General features: G+C 32.3%; 3 protein-coding genes across 3 annotated transcripts in view; all 3 read left to right on the forward strand.

The window, feature by feature from the left end:
• Positions 1-8: 8 nt before the first annotated feature.
• On the forward strand, positions 9-1412 carry LOC108723629 (insulin-degrading enzyme-like). Its single transcript, XM_018449524.1, has 3 exons — positions 9-140; positions 538-747; positions 932-1412. Exons 1-3 carry the CDS (start codon positions 138-140, stop codon positions 1064-1066), a joined length of 348 nt encoding a protein of 115 aa, XP_018305026.1. The 5' UTR covers positions 9-137; the 3' UTR covers positions 1067-1412.
• A 5105-nt stretch (positions 1413-6517) lies between these two features.
• LOC108723630 (insulin-degrading enzyme) lies at positions 6518-16887 on the forward strand. Its single transcript, XM_018449525.1, has 15 exons — positions 6518-6700; positions 7998-8194; positions 8555-9055; positions 9146-9348; positions 11503-11751; positions 11882-12271; positions 12770-12879; positions 13310-13454; positions 13759-13869; positions 13939-14038; positions 14115-14135; positions 14306-14512; positions 15019-15320; positions 16145-16348; positions 16533-16887. Exons 1-15 carry the CDS (start codon positions 6642-6644, stop codon positions 16707-16709), a joined length of 2976 nt encoding a protein of 991 aa, XP_018305027.1. The 5' UTR covers positions 6518-6641; the 3' UTR covers positions 16710-16887.
• Positions 16888-20062: 3175 nt separating this feature from the next.
• LOC108723628 (insulin-degrading enzyme-like) overlaps positions 20063-25825 on the forward strand; it is a gene marked incomplete at its 3' end in the record, with an annotated part of 10959 nt that continues 5196 nt past the window's right edge. Inside the window, 4 exon segments of the mRNA XM_018449523.1 lie at positions 20063-20548; positions 23355-23551; positions 23904-24401; positions 24491-24693. Coding sequence (XP_018305025.1) covers positions 20499-20548; positions 23355-23551; positions 23904-24401; positions 24491-24693 — 948 coding nt within the window.

Genomic DNA, 25825 nt, shown 5'->3' on the forward strand with positions numbered 1-25825 from the left:
ATGTATTTTTCAGCCCGATTTATGTCATTATTCATTCAGATACGTTGTCGTCATCGTCGTCGTCGTCGTAATCGTCGTTGTCGTCTTCGCAAAATCATGTCTCCTTTTACTACACCTTTTTTCTGCTAATATCTTACATGGTAAAAAATATTATCTATTTGTGTTGGAATATAAATGTCAATTATACTAAAAAATATACTTTTGTTTACAAACTGTGTCAGTACTTACTTTTTTTGTGATCGTTTTTTATAGATAATATCTGTTTTGTAGTATATTCATCTTATGTAAATGGACACAAAAATTTGAGTGAACTGTTTGGGACATATGACGCATATTATATTCGACTTAAATTTTCCAACAGTGTATACAGTAATAGTACATGTTAATGCATTGGTTAATGGAACTATATTTTCTTTTTTTTACATTTATCACACAATATCTTATAATATTATAATCAAATATATTTCTTTATTTTTTCTGTGACAATGCAAAGCTGTATTTTTATGAAAGTTAATATTACTAATAATTTCATTCTAGAATCACATATCTACCATGACAGAAGAGCAATTTGAAGGATACAAGAAAGCTTTAGCTACATTACATTTGGAAAAACCAACAACGTTAACTGCAAGGTTTGCCTTGTACTGGTATGAGATTATGAGCCAACAATATAACTTCGATCGAGTCAATATTGAAATGACTTACTTAAAGACAATATCACGGCAGCAATTACTTAATTTCTTTAAGGTGATCAATTTACTTTTATATACAGAACATATCATTTAATGTTATTTCGAAAGAAAAATGTTTTATCATGAAAAAGAAATAAAAAATATAGAATGATTTTTTTATGAGATATAATTTTTGAGAGAAATAACTTCAGTAGTTTAAAAATTAATATATAATACATCTATCATATAAAATTTCCTAGGAAACTGTACATAGTAAGGATCGACGTAAATTATCGATACATGTGATATCCACAGCATTAACTGATGAAAAAGTTAAGAAAATCGACGATATTTTGTCATTTAAAAGGAGTCAATCTTTGTATCCTCTTATCTAATCGCTCAAAAAAATTTCCTCGTGAAAGGCGTATGTTCTTGTAGGTTATAAAAAAAGTGATAAAGTAATAGTGAATTAAACGAATGAATTTACTTACGCATATTTTAAGTAAAAACTTGACGCATTATTTTAGAGAAATTAATAAATCACTTGCAGTTTTTAAGGTGGTTCTTTAGTAAACCCACACAGCATTGAAAGTTTTCAGAAGTAATCTTCCAAAGGACTCTCCCAAATTCAAACAAAAAAAAAATCCAAAAGCAGGGCGATTGAGAGTCGGCGTGGTAATTAGTATGCAAAATTAATTCTTGAACCTTTATTCCAATAATCTTTGGACGTTTTGACTTTCTTTGGAGTCTTCTTCAGCAATACAATATTAAAATTTTTTCCTTTGCATGTTTAAGGCGAAGTCAATGGCTACGTTTATACCGTACGCTTAGTCCACGACCTATACGATAGGTGTCTTTGTTTAATATACAGGATAAACAAGGACATCTATTGTATAGGCCGCGGCCTAAATGCACGGTGTAAATGTAGCCAATTAAATTTGCTGATTTGATGTGTTGTACATCCTATTAAAACATTATACTACATGGTATAAAATATATTTATTAATAAGAAGAAAAACTAATGACAGATGGTGACTCACACCAAACATGAAAGGATGTCGTCTTAAAACATTGGTTCAAATAATGATAAGATACTATGGATTAACATTTCAAATTAAATGCAAATTGAGAAAGCCTTATTAAACACATGTTAATGATAGTTCGTGAGGGAATTAATGACTGATACAATTTAAATAATAAGTAAGACATGTCGATCACTGAAATAAATATTAAAAGAAGAGGCGAACATCAATATATAAACTGTTACAAGGAATTACGTGTGAGTCAACTAAATAAAATAAAACTATTTTATGTCTTTCAATCTGTACATAAGTGTGATGCAAGCTCTCAATATCTGAACGCAAATTGTGACTATTTTCTTGCATAAGATTATTAAGACATTCTGACGTAAGTCGCTTATTAAGGAAACGCTCTTCACCGAGTACTGCGACATTCTCCCAGTCGAAGTCGTGTTCAAAATTAATTCGATGTTCTGTAATCACCGAGTGATTATTAGTATTGCCGTTTTTAATATTTGTATTACTAAAGAGGACTCCAGAGAGAGTCGAAACGTTTAAAGATTGTGAGAATAAAGGGTCAAGAATTAAGTGATTATATAACTAATCGAATAATTGTCGTACTATTTTGTTAACATAAACAGGCTTAGTTCGTTGTAATTTAATATACGGGAAAAAAGGTTGTTTTGCTTCAAGAAGTGCCGCCGCATTCAATTAATCGAATTGAATCGCGGCGTTTTCTCGTCTGGATTTGAGTTTCCAGGAATTTTGCGCCGTTTACTTCAAAACATTAGACACATTAGGTGCGTTCCGTAACTTGCATGATGCGCATGATGCATCTATTGTTCTTGTTTAACATTTGGTGAGCAATAAGGATGAACGATGCATTATGCCACCGACGAGATATTATTAAAGACCGACATCCTTTTGGGAGTTCGCGTCCTTGTTAATATTGAAGTGATTAAGAGTAAAAAAACTGATAATATTGTACTAATTTTATGATTTATTAGTTTAGTAGACGTGTTTATCGGTGTACGTGCATTTAAAACTCAATAATACTCGATTTTTCTTTAAAATTGTGACTTCAGTGTTATCGTCAATGTTCGATTTTCAACAGAGATAATAATTGCAGAGAAAAAAATTGTAATTTTGCGGCAATATATAGGATATTATAGCTTTACAAATATACATATTTATTTATAGATCATTTATGTAATAAAATATCATGAATTTAATAATGTATTAGTCAAATATTTATGTTAATAATAGCAAATTTATATCAATTGTCGATAATGTCAGCGTTCTTCGATTACCTCCGGGCCCTTAGAGCCATTTTTATACCGCCGAAAATTTGCCCAGGGTTGACGGTCTTTAATAGTATCTCGTCGGTGATTATGCACATCATGCGAGGAACGGAACGCACTCATTCAGGAGTGCGTTCCTAAAGGCCATCACACGTAAAAAAAATTTAGTTGCAATCGTAAGGCCGTAAGCAAATCGGCCAATCACAGTCGAGCATTTTAAAACCCGAGATTGTAATTTTGATTGTGATTGGCTGATTTGCTTACGTTCTTACGATTACGACTAAAATTTTTGTACGTGTGATGACCTTAATGCGGGGTCTACAATAGAAATCGTAGCGATCGTAGGATCTTAAATCGTAGAAAACTGACCAATCAGAGTCGATTAATCTTCTCATATTCGACTGTGATTGGTTAATTTTCTACGATTTAAGACCCTACGACCGCTACTTCTATTGTAGACCCCGCATCCGTCACCTACGAAAACTGTTAAAGACTGTTAACCCTGGGCAAATTTTTGGCGGTATAAAAAGGGCCCAAAGAATCCGGAGGTAATCGAAGAACGCTGACATTATCGATAATTGATATAATTTTGCTATTATTAACATAAATGTTTGACTAATATATTTTATTAAATTCATATATTAAATTCATGATTTTTTGTTACATAAATACTCCATAAATAAATATGCATACTTGTAGAACTACAATATTCTATATATTGCCAAAAAATTATAATTTTTTCTCTGCAGTTGTCGTCTTTGTTGATAATCAAATTTTGACGATAATACTGAAATCACAATTTTAAAGAAAAATCAAGTATTATTGAGTTTTAAATGCATATACACCGATAAACACATCTACTAAACTAATAAATCATAAAATTAGTATAATATTATCAGTTTTTTACTTTTAATCATTTCAATATTGACAGAGACGCGAACTCGCGTAAATATGTTGGTCTTTAATAGCATCTCGTCGGTGACTGTCATCTTCAAGTTAGGTTAGGTTAGAGCCCTGTATATAAAGAGAATTGCCATGAGATCGGATCCCTACCATCCATCGACATCTAGAATGGACCGCTGATGGCAATGGTGGGAGTAGAAAGACGATTAGAGTGAGAGGCAGGAATAATAAGATCGTTCTTTCTCTGTTTACTGAAGCCTGATTGGTTGTTGGACTACTGTTGGATTAACAACAACCAATCAGGCTTCAGTAAACAGAGAAAGAACGATCTTATTATTCCTGCCTCTCACTCTAATCGTCTTTCTACCCCCACCATTGCCATCAGCGGTCCATTCTAGATGTCGATGCTACCATCATTTCCTGCGTTGCCATATTTGGACAGCTTCAGTGTTGTAAACAATAAACATACTCCAACCTTGCTTCAACCTCCAACATGAGATTTGGGCTGCGTTTCACTTGACGCTACAAACTTCTTCGAAGCATTCTTTGATTAGTCAATTTGTAAAATGCTTTGTTCTGATTGATCGCTCAAACGCTTCGAAGCGTTTGTAGCGTCAAGTGGATCGCAGCCTATGTCGGGTCTCTTTATATATAGGACTCTACTTCGAGTATCTTTTATCCTAGTTCAACATTCGGTAAAGAATAAGTATAAAAGATACTCGAGGTTCGCGTCGCATGCTCCAACATGCTCCAAAATGCTCCTATCATAGATCCTACTCACTCTATCAAGCGCGTTGGAGTGAGTAAGAGCTGTGCTAAGGTTGCGTTCCACTTAACGCTCACAACGCTCGTGGAATCATTTCATCCTTGTCGTTTATCAAATGTTAAATAAGGACAAACGATGATCGCGAGCGTTGCGAGCGTTACGTAGAACGTAACCTAAAAGCATTGGAACATGTTGGAGCATGCGATGCGAACAAACCTACGGTGTTGATAAAATCGAGTTTTGGGACGCTCCACTATCAGGAAATACGTACTGTGGAATTCGCATGGTGGTAGGCAAGAAGACTAGAACTAAGGAGGATCAACTCGTGCCAATAGCGGTAGTGGGGGTGAGGCAAAAAGTGGCGACGGATAACTTCCCCCACTCTTGCGCTTCATTATTCCTCTCTGTCGCTCTGTCGTTCTATAATCGTCACTTTGTCGCTCTTATATCGAACTTTCACACAATGCGCAGTGCCGCTGCACATTGTGTGAATAACTGCGGACGTTTTTGACTCACCCCCACCACACGAGTTGATCCTCCTTAGTTCTAGTCTTCTTGGTGGTAGGGTTGAATTCTGAACAGTTTAGGCTGCGGTCCACTTCTTTCAAATGCTCTGGCTGTGTTCCAAATTTACTGCCAGCACAGAAAATGCTACAGTTTACGTTACGTGCACAGTAGATTTTCAGTACTGGCAGTCAATTTTGGAACACAGCCTCTGAACGCTACGCTCCAAACGCTACGCTCCGATTGGTCCATTACTGTCCCGAATGATACAATTGCTACGTGAACGCTCCAGCCAACCCACCTCCCGAGATGAGATAGTTGGAGCGAAGTGGGAACGAAAACGATGACGTATTGATGACGTATCAGGGTTGCTGGGAGCGTTCCAAAGCGTCAAATGGACCAGTCATGTTAGTGCTACAAATGCTCTGCAGCGTTTGAAGCGCTAAGTAAATCGCAGCCTTAATCAAATGTGACCGCGCTACACGATAGCATCGTGGCAACGTCGTGGTAACTTAACCTGTCGCAGATCATAGGAGGAATCGTATTAGGTTTGTCATGTCGCATACTCCAACATTCAAGACGCGCTCCTACCATAGCTTTTATTCATTTATTAAACCTTAAAGCTATAATCGCATTATTCTGATTGAGATTACCGGTTGACGATTCTACTTTAGCCAGTTACGATGAAGGTTCGTACTCGTTGCATCGTGATGATTCGCTAATATAGAACCGTCAATCGGCAACCCTAATCGGCAACCAGTGACACAAGTCGATTTGATCGACGGATCATAGCGGATAGTGAGTTTAGAACTTTGTGGTGCTCCGACTTTGTAATTCGTCTCCGTCCTCCAATGTTCGTTACACGCGCATTAAAATCCCGTATGCCGCTCGTATCTCGCCTGCTCTTCAGGTATGCAAACGCGTGTACATACGCCACTTGTTACTTGTCATCGTCCTATGTAGTACACCTGACCGCACCTGATAGGTACATCGCTCCTGTCATTCGCCGCGTCATCATATCGAATGTTTACATCGGTCATTAAATCGGAGTGGTTTAGCACAATTGGCGATTTTACGACTCCCTCGGCGAATGATTTCATGACGATATCGAGAAATTGTAAGGAACCATGAGCTCCCGTTCAAATTTCATCGGCGTATCGGTATATCTAACCTCAACACGCGTCGCGACGCTAAATGATTTTATCAGTGGCACTTTTTTTTTCCTTTTTGAGGTAATACAAGATCTTTGTGCGAGACGCGCTGTTTTCTCATTATAGAAGCACCGTGCATATGAGAGAGAGAGAGAGAGAGAGAGAGAGAGATGTGTGTGTAATTGTGTATGTTTTGTAACGTATATTGCTCCGCAAAGCCATCGCGAAAGTTAGTAAAGGTGAGATTTTGGTGACAGAGTGACAGAAAAAACGGAAAACGATAAATTCGTATCGTGTCCAACGTGAGGTCCGGTCGTCGACGTTTCATGATGACGTCATTTTATCAGAATGACAAGAATTCCCTCGCGGAGAGTTGTACCTGCAAGTAAGAATACTGTCCCTTAGTAGTAGCTAACTGACTACACAACCATATGCTATTCGAGTATAAGAGTGGTAACATAAATTGTGAGACTACACACGCTTTATACTTTCTTTTTTTTCCCTGTGTATCAGTTGCAAAGATTTTTTGCTTTCGTTTTTGTGAGTCATCATAATCCTAGTTCAATTTAGTTGTTCTATTACAAGAAAGATAAAAGAAAGTTTTATTTCAAAAGTTACAAGAAGGAAAAAGAAATTACTTTTGCAAAATTGAATTCAATACAATTTTGGAGTTCGATACTCGTCACTGACATTTTTGTTTTAATGTTCTCTATTTAACTGAAGTTAATGCTTACTTTTACTTATTGTTAGTTTTTTAATGTAACGTGCAGATGATCCAAAACTATCAGACACCCGCGCGATCTTTTTGCTATAGATTTATATGTAATTCTTTTTTTTTCAAGTTAAGATGTATTCACTGTTTTTTAATAATTAGCAGTTAAAAATATAGCAATTGTTTAGCAAATTAAGCTTTAGGAAAAATGTATAATTTTATTTATTTTATAAAATGTATACTGTTGATAAATTAATTAATATACATATATGAAATGCACATTTTATAGATATTACATCGCGATAAAAAATGTTTATACTACATGTTTATGTATGTTTATACACATATTCCAGCATGAAAAATTTTTTACCGCTATACAATTTTAATATTTCTTTTATTTAAATTTGTTACATACATATAAATACATCGACTATATTAAGTAAAGAAAAGTATTACGATTAACTAAAATTATTTTCTAGTGATGTTGTTATCAGATTATTTTTTTATCAATCGGCCTTTTTATCAATTATCTAAGTTAAGTTTTCCTTTGTTTCAACTTCATGTTATTTTCCTATTCTACATATACAGCTTAACTTTATAATTCATGTAAGAGTTTATATACTATTTTGTTACATTTATACATACATATTTAATATATAGAGTAGAGCGGGGCTATTTTGTTCATTTCTCATGATATTGTTTATATTTCTGAGCAGCATATATTTAACATTAGAGATCATACTTGTGCTCTTAAGAAGCAGTCATGATTGTATAAGGTAGTTATAAGCACTACTGCATAAAGATATTGTTTGTTGCCAAAAATTTTGTGTTACATTAAGAGGTCCAAAATAACGGAACAGCCCCGTTCTACTTTTAGAATATTTTTCAGCATCATCGATGCATAGCAATATAATAGATTAACAAATTCATGCATTCTTAAAATTTTTATTTGTATTTTCTTCATGTTTAGAAATCAAATTTCTGAATCTATTGCTCCGGTGATCAATATGTCGACTGAAAGTGTGGAAAAGCGATATGATGATATAATAAAATCACAAAATGACGACCGATTATATAGAGGTTTAGTGCTCGCTAATAAAATGAAAGTTCTTTTAATAAGCGATCCAACAACTGGTAAAAGTGCTGCTGCAATGGACATTAATGTCGGTAATTATATTTTGTAATATTATTTTGCTATTTTGATCGCATATTCTAATAATTTTCGTAAGCACATTTTTATAAAGTCATTTTGCACATATTATAAATTATAACAAATATATAGAGAAAACCGAACCCGGATCTTATGCATTCCGTACTACCGTCCTAAACTTTTAGGCCATGAAGTCAATATTTTGATTTTTTTTGTCGTCCGTGTTTATTTTTTTTAACCACGTTATATTGTTAATATTGTTAATATTTTCTACTGGATTTGGTTGTATTTTATAATATGTGATGGAACCAACATATTTTTATTAATAATTTTCAAATTATTAATTTCAAAGTTTAGAGATAAAATATGTGTTACAGGCTCTATGTGCGATCCAGATGATCTACCTGGATTAGCGCACTTTTGCGAGCATATGTTATTCCTAGGATCGAAGAAATATCCTGAACAAAATGATTACGATACGTATCTGTCACAGAATGGTGGTTCGAGTAACGCATCAACATTAGCCGATCATACCACTTATTATTTCGATGTAATTCCCGAGAAATTAGAAGGCGCTTTAAATCGTTTTGTTCAATTTTTCTTGGCGCCTCTCTTTAAGGAAGACACGACTGAGTTAGAACTAAATGCCATAAATTCAGAACATGAGCTACATTTAACGAATGATTTGAAGCGATTTAATCGATTTGAACAATCATCTGCGAGCTCAAGTCATCCGTATTCGAAATTCTTTACAGGAAATAGAGAAACATTAGACACAATACCGAAACAAAAGGGCATTAATGTTCGAAATAAGCTACTAGAGTTTTATGAAAAATATTATTCTGCAAATATTATGTCACTGTGTGTTCTTGGCGAAGGTACGACGATAATTTATTGAATCTATTTATGATTAGAACGTCTGAAAATATTTGCTATATATTATATTAATAAATACATTTTCTGTTTAGAGAGTTTAGATGAACTCGAAGATATGATAGTGAATCTGTTTTGTGAGGTACGAAACAAGGAAATTGAAGTTCCATCGTGGCCTGAACATCCATTCAACGATGAACATTTCCGCACTATATGGTATATTGTTCCGATAGCGGATACAAGAGGCTTAGACATTTTCTTTCCTTTACCAGACATGCATCAACATTACCGGTCTTCGGTAATATAATATACTTTTCTTTTGTCTTTGGTACTTTAAATGAATATTATATCGTAGTTCTTAATTTTAAGTATAGTTACAAAAGAAAAACGAGTTTACTAAAACGAGATCAGTTATTTTCTGTAGTTTCTTAGCTGAATACGAATCCGCTTTTTAAATTGATCCATCACATTACAATTTTAAGAAATTGACAGTTAAAGTTGCAAGAAAGGGTTATTTTTTACTATTTTGTTATATTATAACTATGATATGTGACGTGCTGGTACAATTCCAAAAATCGGATTCGTATTCAGCGTTTTAAATTATGGGATTGCGCTACTTCGTTCCAGCGTTCGATAAAAGGTCGGTTTTTGTCGAACAGTGTTTTATATACACATTACACACACACGCGCGCGCGCGCGCGCACCCCTCACCCACACACACACACACACGCGCGCACGCACACACACACACACGCACGCGCGCGCGCGTTGTCCAACAAGTTTTGACAAAATGTTTATGTGTAGATAGAGAACTAAACTGACAAGGGAAGTTTCGCAACTGTCCGGAATCGATTTGATTCTCCTCGAAATATGTCGTTAAACACAAAAATTTAAGAGACACGTATTTTTTTATAAGTGCCACAACTGTTTAAGGGGTGAAACACCCTTTCGAAAAAAAACGGTATTTTTCTTTCGAGGCGAATATCGTCGGAAGTATAAAAGATAGAAAACAATTGTTTTAATATAAATTATACGGTTTCAAGAGTACTTCAATGTTGTGAAGAAAAAAAATTAAAAAAATTTTTTTGTTAACAATTGTTAAATAAATTAAAGTTTTTTTTCTTCACAACATTGAAGTACTGTTGGAACCGTACAATTTTTGTTTAAAAATTTTTTTGTGAAACTTCTCTTGTGTGTCAAAAAGTTCTTTACCATTTTGCAGTTTTCGGAATTTCCTTTTTAAGTTACCCATTGAGCAGAGTGTCTATATAATCGACGTATAAAACAACTTTAAGATATTTTAAACTTTTAAAAGGTTTTTAAGAAACACCTTTAAGATATTTTGTAAAGAACTCTCAAGAGACCTTAAGATTATCTTATGCGTCTGCAATTTTACCCGCTTATTCGACTATATTTAAAAATTAATATCTCTTTAACTATTGTGAAAATTGCAAATGGTAGAGGACTTTATGACTCAGTTTAGTTCGCTCTATCTGTGCAGGAAATATTTTGCGGTCATTCAGACACCCTATACATAAATATACAGGGTGTTTCATTTTAAGTGATATGGTCGATTATCTCGCGAATCGATGATTTTATTGAAAAATTTTTTTAACGAAAGTTGCATGGCTTGAAGGGGAACACATGGTAGAAATGTGGACTTGACCTTGAGTGATCTTGTCAAAATCAGGTTAAGATCATTAATGTTTTTTTAAATGGAAACCCCTATTTTTTATTCCATATTCTTGTAGCTTACCTCGAGAGCTTTCCAAAATACTGTAATAAAGTTACAGCTCATGTGACCTTTAAGCGAGTATCCAAGGTCAAACCAATGGTACCATTATATGGCCCCCTTGAAACCATACAACTTTTGTCTGAAACATTTTCGTGTAAAATGCAAGGGAACTGAAATGTTTGGAGTGATAGATTAAAATGGGCCACCCTCTGTATATATTCATATATGCTCCTATATGGTGTGTCAAATTTTAATTTCCCAGGCAAATATCTCGAAAAATATGGAAGATATAGAAAAATGTTCCAAATGAAAGTGGAACGGTTTCGAGGGGAACGTATTTTGGTCATATTATTTTTTTTCTAGAACAAAAAACCAATAGTTGACGAGATATTTTACACTTTATACTGGCACATACTGACATAAAATGTTGAATAACTTGTAAACTATTAACATTTTGATAATTGTATCTTAATACTTTTGTGAACAGAATAATGAAATGAATCAGTTGGTGGAAAGAAAATACATAATTGTTTATTTAAAAAAGTTATCTATTTTGCACACATACATATTTTTTTAAAGCAACTATATGTTTTCTTTACACAAACTGATACATCTCATTATTTTGTGTGTGTGCGCGCGCGCGTGTGTGTGTGCGTGCGTCCATGTGTGTGTGAACATATATACTTTTTTACATTTATTGTTAATTTGTCAATATAGCCTGAACGTTACGTTTCTCATTTGCTTGAACATGAAGGAAAAGGCTCATTATTATCAGCTTTAAAAGCCAAGGAGTGGAGTACATCCATAGTATGCGGAAAACGTTCTCCTGCCAGAGGCTTCAGTATTTTTGAAATTTTTATCAATTTAACTGAAGAAGGTATTAAGCATATCGAAGATATTGTTCTACTGGTGTTTCAATACATCAATATGCTTAAGTTGAAAGGACCAATCAAATGGATCTATGATGTAATTGACGAAATAAATTATAATTTTATGTAGAATGTCCGGAAAATTATGCTATCGCAATGTACCAGACATTTTGTACTTCAATATCGTACATTAAATATGAAATAACGTGCATTTTATACATTTGCAGGAATATACAGATATTGCGAGTACAAACTTTCGTTTTAAGGAGAAGTCTTGGCCTCGTGATTACGTGAAATTTACGGTTCGAGCGTTGCAAGAATTTCCTATGAATGAAATTTTATGCGCGCAGTGTATTGACTCTGACTGGCGACCTGACTTAATCGAGGAAATAATGGGATATTTGAAGCCGGAAAATGTTAGGATTCACGTAGTTGCAAAAGCATATGAAAATATAGCGAATGAAACTGAAAGATGGTGCGGTACTAAATATAAGAAAGTGAAGGTACACAAGGAAACGATGGACATGTGGAATTCCGCTGGTTTTAACGATGACTTGAAATTGCCTCCCAAGAATGAATTTATAGCAACTACATTTGATATCAAGCCACAAACTAATGTAATTCAAATTATCATCTTTCGTAATATTAATTTTTCATCACACATTGTGATACTCAAAGCAAAATCTCCATGAAGCATAAACTGTATCGTGAAATTTGATGATATGAAATAGAATCTAATTAATGTTAGAGTAAAGTTTGTGTAATAATTACGTGTGAAGTGCATTTGACTATAATATTTCTATACTAACTTTACAAAAATATGTGCCGATCTATATGTAATAATTACGTGTGAACTGCGTTTGAATATAATATTTCGGCACTAACTTTACAAAAAATATGTGCCGATGTTTAAACATTAATTCACACGATAGGAAGCTAAGAGATTGTGATACAAATAAGGAAAGTGCGATGCAACAATTTTGATTTTGATTTATTTTTGTATATGAAATTGTCCTTTGCCCTATTGTATTTGATTTCATTATGTATATATTTGCATGTCGTTGTATACATTAACATGCATGTCATTGTATACATTAACAGGTGAAATTTTACAGGTTGAAAAGTTTCCCATTATTTTGGAGGATACATCATTTATAAGACTTTGGTATAAAAAGGACGATGAATTTCTTGTGCCTAGAGCAAGAATGAACTTCCATTTCGTCTGGTATGTATTACGTGATTGTAAAAGATATGTTGCTGCTCTAATTAAATATTTAATGCCGAAATATTTTTAAATGTAATTTTGAAATATTCTGGCAACTTAAACGAGTTTAATTATTAATTCACAATATGAAATTAGTAGATGGTGGATGTAAAATTAAGTTCATTTTTTTAAACAGTTTCAATGATAACCAACGTATTAATATTATTTGGTATGCACATATTAATGTGTATATTAACGTGCATACTATATAATATTAATACTTGGTATTCTTGGTACTAATTGGTTATCACTGAAACTATTTAAAAAAAAGATAAACTTAATTTGGCAATTATGATTTTTAAAATACTATTACTTGAAGACGAGAATTAAATATAACAAAAAAATATTTTCTATAATTATGCACAATGTTTGTTTTGTCTCTAATTTATAGCCCATTTCCCCGTATGGATTCCCTTAGTTGCAATTTGACTTATTTGTTTAATCAGCTGTTGAATGATTCTCTTGCGGAATATACATATGGTGCTGTTTTAGCTGGTTTACAATGGGAATTTGATTCTACTTACTATGGAATATCAGTGAGTACATATATAATAACAGTAAATAAAAATATAACGTCTATTATTTAAATAAATTTGAACGTTTATTTGAATAAATTATTATTCAATTTGTTATTAATATTAGTAATGTTTAAATCAAACGCTATTTTACACATATACATAAAATATTGCTTTTAGAAATCATTTATTTTTTATTTCTAATTTGTTATTCTTAAATATGCTCAATTCTGTTCCTATGTAATAATCAATTCCTATGTAATAATATTTATCAACTGTTTTACAAAAATAAATTCATAATTTAAAAGATTAATTCTATTTGTAGCTCTATATACATGGTTATGATGATAAACAACGTATGCTGTTGGAAATAATTATGGATCGAATGATAAATTTTAAGGTTGATCCGAAGAGGTTTGAAATAATAAAGGAACAAGTACGCGCAATAAATATAATCAATATTTTTAATTTAATTAAGCAACATATTTATATAGAATTATTACAGTGCATCAGGAACTTGAAAAATTTCGCTGCTAGACAACTTAGTAGACAAGCTGAATATTATCTTGGATTCCTATTATCGGAGCAAAAACTTGAAAAATTTCGCTGCTAGAAAACTTTGTGGACAAGCTGGATATTATCTTGGATTCCTATTATCGGAGCAACGTATTCACTTTTCAGAATTACTGGAAACTACTACCTGTAAGCATAAAAGAGAACTTGTACTTTTTGTAAAAAATTATTTTCTTTTCTCTCTCTCTCTCTCTCTCCCCCCAATTTTTTTTAGTTCTTAGCATAATAACAGCACATATTAATAACGTACAATTAATATTTCTGATGTATTTATGGTTATATTATTTATTCTATGATAGATTTAAGTGTCGAGGGACTCCAGCGGTTTATACCACAGCTACTCAGTAAGATGCACGTCGAGTGCTTAATATATGGTAATGTGACTGTAATGGAAGCTAGAGATATAATTAAACTAATTGAGTCTAAGTTAACAACTGGAGTACCCAACAGAATACCCTTGTTAGAACAGCATCTAGTATTGTCACGTAACACTAAACTAGAAGATGGTAAGCATATAACGTGATCAAATTTCATTTATGATAATTTGATAAAATTAATATGCTTGTGCCCGATTGCACTAACGTTACTTTAATTTTCTCGCGGAGTAAAAAGGAGATCAAACTCAAAAATTTAGAGCCTTAAAATTTAGAGCCGAGAGAGAAGTAGAGAAGGACAGAGTTTTAAGTCTTGTTTGAAGTTGAAAGTAACGTTGGTACAATCGGCCGTTAAAGAATTTCGTGAAAAATTTTATTATTTCTATTTTCTAACAGTTTCATATAAATGCTAGGTTAATTATAGATAAAAATATAAAAATATGAAAATGAAAAATGTAATCTATTTCAATATAAAAAAGAAATATGTAGAAGTAATAGAAAATTATTTGATATTGAAAACATTTTTTTATCTATAATAAAATTTTTATCTTAGAAATTAGATTGGGTCTTCATTTAATATTGCTTATATGATGTAGAATGCAACAATTTGTAACAATATGTAATATATGTGTTTACAGGTTGTCACTTTCTGTTTGAAGCAGAAAATAATTTTAATAAAAGTTCTTGTACACTGGTATATTATCCAACTGGTTTACAATCAACAGAGTCGAATATGCTCTTACAGCTCTTAGAAAAAATTATTGCGCAACCTTGCTATAATACTTTAAGAGCTAACGAGCAATTAGGCTATAGAGTATTCAGTGATATATTTCAAACGAATACATATAGTGGAGAACAAGGCTTGGAAATCTTTGTCCAAAGTGATGAACACCCGCAATATGTCGAAAAACGAATAAATTTATTTTTAGACTCCATGTTGGTAAGTATAATATAATCAGGAGACGCGGTAGCGTTTCCAGTCAAGTATATTTTTGAAATTACAATACATTAAAAATATTCTTTTGATGTTATTATGAAGATATATCATGGAAAACCATGTCATGAAAGGGACGCTACAGCGTATCTTTTACAGGAATGAACTCGCTTATGGAATTAAAAATTATTTTGTTTAAACAAATTGATGTTATTAAAAAATGTATATATTGGGGAAGACTGTAGATTTTTACAATTAAAATGAGATAATAGTTATGTCCGTAAGTGTACTTGATATGAATATGTGTATGTATTTTTCAGCCCGATTTATGTCATTTATTCATTCAGATACGTCGTCATCGTCGTCATCGTCGTCGTCGTCGTTGTCGTCTTCGCAAAATCATGTCTCCTTTTACTACACCTTTTTTCTGCTAATATCTTACATGGTAAAAAATACTATCTATTTGTGTTGGAATATAAATGTCAATTATACTAAAAAATATACTTTTGTTTACAAACTGTGTCGGTATTACTTTTTGTGTGATCGTTTTTTATAGATAATATCTATGTTTTCTACCATATTCATCATATGTAAATGGACACAAAAATTTGAGTGGACTGTTTATGACTTGTGTTATTCGACATAAATTTTCTATCAGTGTATACAATAATAGTACATGTTAATGCATTGATTAATGGAACTACATTTTTTTTTACATTTAACATACAATATCTTATAATATTATTATCAAATTTATTACTTCATTTTTTATGTGACAATATGAGGCTGTATTTTTATTAAAGTTAATATTACTAATAATTTCATTCCAGAATCACATATCTACCATGACAGAAGAGCAATTTGAAGAAAACAAGAAAACTACATTACGTTTTATTAAACCAAGAAAGTTAATTGCAAAGTTAGCCATGTACTGGAGTGAGATTATGAGCCAACAATATAACTTCGATCGATTCAATATTGAAATGGCTTACTTAAAGACAATATCACGGCAGCAATTACTGAATTTCTTTAAGGTGATCAGTTCACTTTTATGTACAGAACATATAATTTAATATTATTCCAAAAGGAAAATGTTTTATCGTAAAAAAGAAATAAAAAATATAGAATGATTTTTTTATGAGACATAATTTTTGAGAGAAATAACTTTAGTAGTTTAAAAATTAATATATAATACATCTATCATATAAAATCTCCTAGGAAACTGTATATAGTAAGGATCGACGTAAATTATCGATACATGTGATATCCACAGCGTCAACTGATGAAAAAGTTAGGAAAATCGACGATATTTTGTCATTTAAAAAGAGTCAATCTTTGTATCCTCTACCTAATCGCTTAAAAAAATTTCCTCATGAAAGGCGTATGTTCTTGTAGGTTATAAAAAAAGTGATAAGGTAATAGTGAATTAAACGAATGAATTTACTTACGCATAATTTAAGTAAAAACTTGACGCATTATTTTAGAGAAATTAATAAATCACTTGCAGTTTTTAAGGTGGTTCTTTAGTAAACCCACACAGCATTGAAAGTTTTCAGAAGTAATCTTCCAAAGGACTCCCAAATTCAAACAAAAAAAAATCCAAAAGCAGGGCGATTGAGAGTCGGCGTGGTAATTAGTATGCAAAATTAATTCTTGAACCTTTATTCCAATAATCTTTGGACGTTTTGACTTTCTTTGGAGTCTTCAGCAATACAACATTAAAATTTTTTCCTTTGTATGTCTAAGGTGAAATCAATCACATTTGGTAATTTGATGTTGTACATCCTATTACAACATTAAACTACATAGTATAAATTATATTTATTAATAAGAAGAAAAACTAATGACAGATAGTGACTCACAACAAACACGAAAGGAAGTCGTCTTAAAACATTGGTTCAAATAATGATAAGATACTATGGATTAACATTTCAAATTAAATGCAAATTGAGAAAGCCTTATTAAACACATGTTAATGATAGTTCGTGAGGGAATTAATGACTGATACAATTTAAATAATAAGTAAGACATGTCGATCACTGAAATAAATATTAAAAGAAGAGGCGAACATCAATATATAAACTGTTACAAGGAATTACGTGTGAGTCAACTAAATAAAATAAAACTATTTTATGTCTTTCAATATCTGTACATAAGTGTGATGCAAGCCCTCAATATCTGAACGCAAATTGTGACTGTTTTCTTGCATAAGATTATTAAGACATTCTGACGTAAGTCGCTTATTAAGGAAACGCTCTTCACCGAGTACTGCGACATTCTCCCAGTCGAAGTCGTGTTCAAAATTAATTCGATGTTCTGTAATCACCGAGTGATTATTAGTATTGCCGTTTTTGATGCTTGTATTACTAAAGAGGATTCCAAAGAGAGTCGAAACGTTTAAAGATTATGAGAATAAAGGTTCAAGAATTAATTTTGCGTACTAATTACCACGCTGGTTCTCAATCGCTTTGGTTTTGGATCCTTTTTTTTTTATTTCAGAAATATTTCAACTGAAAAGTGAAACATTGAGAAATACGTCTGCAACATTTCTGAAACAGCTCTGGAATAGCAAAATGTCCGCGATTCGTAAATGATTGCGTTCAGCAGACTCAACAGTTTTGCAACCGTTTTATGATTGTCTGTTGAGATAGGACCATTCTTCTAGATCTAAAAGTATGATCCAATCAGCGCGAAGGAAACTTCCAACAGTTGCAAAACAAACGTTCTGCTGAACGCAGCCAATATGAAATCTTATTGAAAGGTTGCTGAGCAGTTACAGAAAGAATCTGCAATTTTTTTGAAATATATTATCAAAAAGGTTTCTGCTATTTCTCTGGTACTTCAAAAATGATATTTAAATATATGTATATTTAATTTTATGTGTGCTTGCGTGTGATAGTTAAATAAGAATATTAGTTAAATAATATTTAAATTTATTATGTCAACATAATAAATTTAAGTATTGTTTAAGGATTAACTAAACATATATTTAAATAATATTTCTGAAGTATGTAAGATTTATTAAGAGTTTTGTGATCTGTTTACGGATTACAAAACTTATTGAAATAAATTATTTCTCCAAAATGTTAATTTTACTGCCAACTATTTTGGTTAATTGATGACATTATATGTATAATCGCATATATATAATCACTATTAAAAAATCGTTTACACCTGCAGTCCGACACAATATCGTTAATCATATACAAAAGTTTTCGCAATTAGTAGAACAAGTCACCATAACATCATAACGACGTTAAACTGAATCGAGATAAAAAAATGATTTTTAGTAAACATTTTGGAACCATTTTAACGTCAATTTAATGGTCAATTAGTAAAATTTTTTCTTCTGACTGGCCAATCAAAATGCTTCGAAGCGCCAAACGGACCGCACTCCGTATCACGATACTTTTTCTTACATCACCCTAATTCGCGTGCGGTTACTGGTTAAAGAGCCTTGAACTATGTTTCCAATGGTTAATTTAATAGTATACAACAGGTTATAACAGTGTTTATTTTTTAATCTGTCAAACAAAGATTCGCCCTGATGTGGTTACTGGTTAAATAGCCTTAAACTATGTTTCCAATGGTTAATTTAATAGTATACAACAGGTTATAACAGTGTTTATTTTTTAATCTGTCAAACAATACTCCGAGTTTTGTGTTAAATAATTGATTGATTGATGTCTATGGCCGGTATTCATAGCCGTTTCTTATAGTTTAAGATCGTCTTAAGTAATATCTTAAGGTGCTAATACGACTTTCTCGGATGACATTTATATATAGTCAGATCTTATTTAGGACCGTGTTAAGTACAGTCTTATGATATTATATGAACCAATCAAAGAGCGGTATTAACATCCTAACGCATAACATATCTTGAAATAAGAGTGAATTATGAATATCGCGCGGCTCTCGACTGATTTGCATTAAAAACTTCGATTAACTTGGAATTAGGGATTATGTAACTAATCGAATGATTGTTGTACTATTTTGTTAACATAAACAGGATCAGTTTATTGTAATTTAATATAACGGAGAAAAAGATTATCTCGCTTCAAGAAATGCCGCTGGTTAATCGAACTGAATCGCGACGCTTTCTCGTCTGTTCTCGTCCGGATTTATCCAGGGAATTTTGCTTCAATTCATTGGATGCATTCAAAGCAAACTCATTGGGTGCATTCAGTATGGAATCCAATGCAGCTTGACATATTCCGTTAGAACCGCTCACTGAGCGCTTAGTGAGCTCTTGTATCTGTTTGGTTTATATTTTTAGTTCTAACGGAATATGCCAAACTGTTTTCTCTGCTGAACGCAGCCATTGGCTGCATTCAGCAGACTCAACAGTTTTGCAACCGTTTTATGATTGTCTGCTGAGATAGGACCATTCCTCTAGATCTAAAAGTATGATCCAATTAGCGCGAAGGAAACTTCCAACAGTTGCAAAACAAACGTTCTGTTGGATGCAGCCATTGGTCGCGTTCAACTGTTGCGGAGTGGATCAGTGAGCTCTCGCTATTATTGGATGATCTAAAAGAATACACCAATAGCAGCGAGCGCTCACGGATCCGCTCCACAAAAGTTGAGTCTGCTGAACTCAACCATTGGCTGCGTTCAGCAGAGAAAGCAGCTTTGCAACTGTAGTAAAATAGATCTGTAAGGAACCAAAAGCAAGAACCAATCGTATTGAAGAATTTTACAACAGTTGCAAAGCTGCTTTCTCTGCTGAACACAGCCATCGTGACTGATTGTGATCACAGCTGTTTGCACAGGTTGCGTTACACAGCTGACACACATAACCTCTACCGCTAACTGAATACAGAGCTCACTCCGATAACGAAATGAACAGAGTACATTTTTCTTTTTTTAATTTCTGTATCTGCCTTCAGTAAATCAGGGAGATCAATAGCTCTCCAACGAAGTTCACAGTGTTGGAGGTTGAAGCAAGGTTGGAGTATGTTTATTGTTTACGACACTGAAACGGTCCAATAATGACGGTGCAGGAAGTGATGGTAGGAATCCGATCTGGTGGTCGGGTTTCTTTATATACAGGACGTATATTGCTCCGCAAAGCCATCACGAAAGTTAGTAGCGGTGAGATTTGGCCGACAGAGGGACAGAAAAGACGGAAAACGATAAATTCGTATCGTGTCCAACGTGAGGTCCTGTCGTCGACGTTTTACGATGTCCTCATTTGATCAGAATGACAAGAACTCCCTCGCGGAGAGTTGCAAGTAAGAATACGGTCGCTTAGTAATAGCTAACTATTGACTACACAACCAAGTGCTATTCGAACCTAAGAGTGGTAACCTAAATTGTGAGACTACGCACGTTTTATACTTCCTTTTTCTTTTCTCTATGTATCAGTTGCAACAATTTTTTCTTTTTCATTTTGCTTTTCATCATAATCACAGCTCAGTTTAATTGTTCTACTACAGGAAAGATAAAAGAAAGTTTTATTTCAAAAGTTACAAGAGGGAAAAATATATTATTTAAGCAAAATTGATTTAAATACACAATTTTGGAGTTGGATATTCATCATTGACGTTTTTGTTTTAATGTTCTCTATTTAACTGAAGTTAATGTTTACTTTTACTTACTGTTAGTTTTTTAACGTAACATGCAGATGATCCAAAGATTTATATGTAATTCTTTTTTTTTTTTTCAAGTTAAGATGTATTCACTGTTTTTTTAATAATTAGCAGTTAAATATAGCAATTGTTTAGCAAATTAAGCTTTAGGAAAAATGTATAATTTTATTTATTTTATAACATGTATACTGTAGATAGATTAATTAGTGTGCATATCTGAAATGCACATCTTATATTTCATCGAGATAAATAATTTTTTACAAGTGAATATGTAATATATAATACATAAACATATAGAAACGTTCGTAATCATACATAATTATATATGGGATATGTCCATACATGTTCATACATTCTTTTTTCTTTTGTAAAATTACCATTTAGTGTAATAGAAATAATAGTGAGAAAAAACATCAAAAATAATTAAAAGAATAATTTTCACATTGTTTGTTGTAAAAAAATTGTTCATGTACAATTATATATAATTTTATTTGTAATTATATATGAGTAGTTCTTTTACATTTCTCCGAACTTGTTTTTTTCTAAAAGAAATACTATGAAAATTATCCTTGTAATTATTTTTTATGTTTTCTCATTATTATTATTTTTATTATATTAAACAGTAATTTTACAAAGAAAGAAGGATGTATAGATATGCCATGTATAATTATGTACATACTACACTTTGTGAATGTTTATACTACATGTTTATGTATGTTTATATACATATTCGAGCATGAAAAATTTTTTACCGCGATACAATTTTAATATTTCTTTTATTTAAATTTGCTACATACATATAAATATATCGACTATATTAAGTAAAGAAAAGTATTACGATCGTCAACTAAAATTATTTTCTAGTGATATGTTGTTATCAGTTGATTTTTTTATCGGTTTTTTTATCAATTATCTAAGTTAAGTTTTCCTTTGCTTCAACTCTTCGTGATATTTTCCTATTCTACATATACAGGTGTTCGTCAATAAATGTCCGAGCAAATATCTCGCAACTGATTGAAGAAAGTTTAATAAGAGAAATTTGTATGACTCCGAGACAGTTACAAAGTGCACTTAAAACCTTTTTCTACTCGTGGCTTTGTCGAGTTACGTAGGTTTTTATCATGTTAGGTAGTTAACATGGCTTTTTAAATGGATACCTATAATTTTTTTGCATTATTGTAAAGTGGGAAGCATTTGAAATCAAAATCATATGGAGTAAAAGTTGCTACTATGCATCGTTTACGAGATAATCGATATTTTAAGTATTGAATCTTAAGAAGTTGATTTTCCATACCACAATTTGAAAAACAATACTAATATTTTGAAGTCGGTTATGTCGAACAGGGTCACTGACTATCCACTCGTCAAAATGCGCGACTGTTTGTTTTGTAAATAAAATATTTATATAGCATGGAGTATGAAATTCAGTGCAATATCTGTTAGTCAGGTATCTTTAGGTTTAACATAAGTTGAAGGTCAGTGATCCTGTTCAACATGACCGACTTCAAAATATTAGTCTGAATCTTGTTTTTCAAATTGTGTTATGGAAAATCAACTTCTTAAGATTCAATACTTAAGATGTCGATTATCTCGTAAACGATGCATAGTAGCAATTTTTTACTACATATGATTTTGATGCAAATGCTCCCCACTATAAAAATATGCAAAAAAAATTATAGATATCCATTTACAAAAACTGTTAACGTACATAACTCGAAAAAGCCACGAGTAGAAAAAAATTTTTACGTGCACTTTATAGCTGACTCGGAGTCGTACAAATTTCTCTTAAACTTTCTTGTAACTTCAAACAGTTGCGAGTTATTTGTTCGGACATTTATGGACGGAAACCCTGCATTTATCAATCATCATCTAAACATGATGGAATGAGGAAATGAATGACAAAGACAAAATACCACATGTTTTTATTTTGCATCTGTGCAGTTAGAACATAAATGGAAATTGAAGGAAAACTCGACTTGAGATAAAGAAATCTGAAATAGATAATAACTTGACTTGAGAATAGACAAACTATTGTGTCTTAGTAATAATAAACTAAATGGAAGCTTAACTTTATAATTCATCTAAGAGTTTATATACTATTTTGTTACATTTATACATACATATTGAATATATAGAGTAGAGCGGGGCTATTTCGTCCATTTCTCATGATATTGTTTATGTTTCTAAGCAGCATATACTGATGAACATTTAGAGATCATACTTGTGCTCTTAAGAAGCAGTCATGATTGTATAAGGTAGTTATAAGCACTACTGCATAAAGATATTGTTCGTTGCCATAAATTTTGTATTGCATTAAGAGGTAGAAAATAACGGAATAGCCCCGCTCTACTTTTAGAATATTTTTCAGCATCATTGATGCATAGCGATATAATAGATTAACAAATTCATGCATTCTTAAAATTTTTATTTGTATTTTCTTCATGTTTAGAAATCAAATTTCTGAATCTATTGCTCCGGTGATCAATATGTCGACTGAAAGTGTGGAAAAGCGATATGATGATATAATAAAATCACAAAATGACCACCGATTATATAGAGGTTTAGTGCTCGCTAATAAAATGAAAGTTCTTTTAATAAGCGATCCAACAACTGATACAAGTGCTGCTGCAATGGACATTAATGCCGGTAATTATATTATTTTGCTTTTTTGATCGATATTTCTAGTGATTTTCATAAGCACATTTTTATAAAGTCATTTTGCACATATTATAAATTATAACAAATATATAGAAAAAACCGTACCCGGATCTTATGCATTCCGTGCGACCGTCCTAAACTTTTAGGCCACGAGGTCAATATTTTGATTTTTTTTTCGATGTCTGTGTATATTTTTCTTAGCCACTTTATGTTGTTAATATTGTTAATATTTTCTACTGGATTTGGTTGTATTTTATAATATGTGATGGAACCAACATATTTTTATTAATAATTGTCAAATTATTAATTTCAAAGTTTAGAGATAAAATATGTGTTACAGGCTCTATGTGCGATCCAGATGATCTACCTGGATTAGCGCACTTTTGCGAACATATGTTATTCCTAGGTACGAAGAAATATCCTCAAGAGAATGATTATAATATGTATGTGTCACAGAATGGTGGTAAGAACAACGCATCAACACATTTAGATCACACCACCTATTATTTCGACGTAATTTCTGAAAAGTTAGAAGGCGCTTTAAATCGTTTTGCTCAATTTTTCTTGTCGCCTCTCTTCATGGAGAATTTGACTGAGCGAGAACTAAATGCCATAAATTCAGAACACGAGAAAAATGTAGCGAATGATTTGTGGCGATTTGATCAATTGGAAAGATCTGCGAACTCAAATCATCCGTTTTCGACATTCGACACAGGAAATAGAGAAACGTTAGACACTATACCGAAACAAAAGGGCATTAATGTCCGAAATAAACTACTAGAGTTTTATGAAAAGTATTATTCTGCAAATATTATGTCACTGTCTGTTCTTGGTAAAGGTACGACGACAATTTATTGAATCTCTTTATGATTAGTACATCTGAAAACATTACTATATATTATATTAACAAATAAATTTTCTGTTTAGAGAGTTTAGATGAACTCGAAAATATGGTAGTGAATCTGTTTTGTGAGGTACGAAACAAGGAAATTGAAGTTCCATCGTGGCCTGAACATCCATTCAACGATGAACATTTCCGCACTATATGGTATTTTGTTCCGATAAAGGATACAAGAAAGTTAAAAGTTTTGTTTCCTTTACCAGACATGCGTCAACATTATCGGTCTTCGGTAATATAATATATTTTTCTTTTGGCTTTGATATTTGAAATGAATATTTTATCTTAGTTCTTAATTTTTAAGTATAATTACAAAAAGAAAAACGAGACCAGTCGTTTTCTTAGCTGAATACGAATCCGCTTTTTAAATTGTTCCATTACATTACAGTTTTAAGAAATTGACAGTTAATGTTGCAAGAAAGGGTTGCTTTTAGATAATTTGTTATATTATAACTACGATATGTGACGTGCTGGTACAATTTAAAAAATCGGATTCGTATTCAGTGTTCTAAATTACAGAAATTACAGGAATACATACAGTGTCATATATATTAGGTGTACAAATAAATAATTCAAATTTTTCAGCTAAATTCGAGATTTATTTTAAAAGAAAGTAAAACATATTGTTCAATCAAAGTATTCGTCGTTGCTTTCTGTAACTTTAAGCCGTCTTTCAGGTATCTGATGAATTACATCTCGGAAAAATGCTATGTTTTTGGACACGAAAAGTGAACACAATAAAGTCGTCAAGCCATTTTCGGATTTCATCCACCGATTGGAAGTGAGTATTGGACAAGGCGTGTTGCATCGACCGGAACAAATGATAATCGGTTGGAGCAATGTCTGGTTAATACGCCGGGTGGCCATACACTGCTTCCAAGATAAAAGACAATAATAAATCTCTCTCTTAGCTGGGACGTCTTGTAGCACCCGGTGTATTCACCAAACATTGCTCCAATCGATTATCATTTGTTCCGGTCGATGCAACACGCCTTGTCCGATACTCACTTCCAATCAGTGGATAAGATTCGAAAATGTCTTGACAACTTTATCGTGTCCAAAGACACAGTATTTTTCCGAGATGGAATTTATCAACTGCCTGAACGACGGTTTAAACTTATAGAAAGCAGCGGCGGATACTTTGATTAAGAGATTTTGTTTAACTTCTTTTAAAATAAATTTTGAATTTAGCTGAAAAATTTGGATTTTTTATTTGTACACCTAATATATATACATATATACATATATATATATATATTAGGTGTACAAAAAAGTTCTGAGCTTTTTTTGTAAAATTCAATCTTTATTCAAAAACAAACGAAAAAATATTAATCAGCGAAATATTCTCCGTTTGCATCAACGAC

The sequence above is a fragment of the Mycetomoellerius zeteki genome, unplaced genomic scaffold (assembly GCF_001594055.1).
Source record: "Mycetomoellerius zeteki isolate Tzet28-1 unplaced genomic scaffold, Tzet1.0 scaffold246, whole genome shotgun sequence".
NCBI lineage: Eukaryota > Metazoa > Arthropoda > Insecta > Hymenoptera > Formicidae > Mycetomoellerius > Mycetomoellerius zeteki.

Coding starts and splice junctions, on each gene's coding strand:
- LOC108723630 (XM_018449525.1), top strand. CDS start 6,642: ATGATGACGTCATTTTATCAGAATGACAAGAATTCCCTCGCGGAGAGT. Junction 9,349..11,502: donor ATCAACATTACCGGTCTTCG/GTAATATAATAT, acceptor TTGTCAATATAG/CCTGAACGTTACGTTTCTCA. Junction 11,752..11,881: donor CAATCAAATGGATCTATGAT/GTAATTGACGAA, acceptor ATACATTTGCAG/GAATATACAGATATTGCGAG.
- LOC108723629 (XM_018449524.1), top strand. Junction 748..931: donor AATTACTTAATTTCTTTAAG/GTGATCAATTTA, acceptor AAAATTTCCTAG/GAAACTGTACATAGTAAGGA.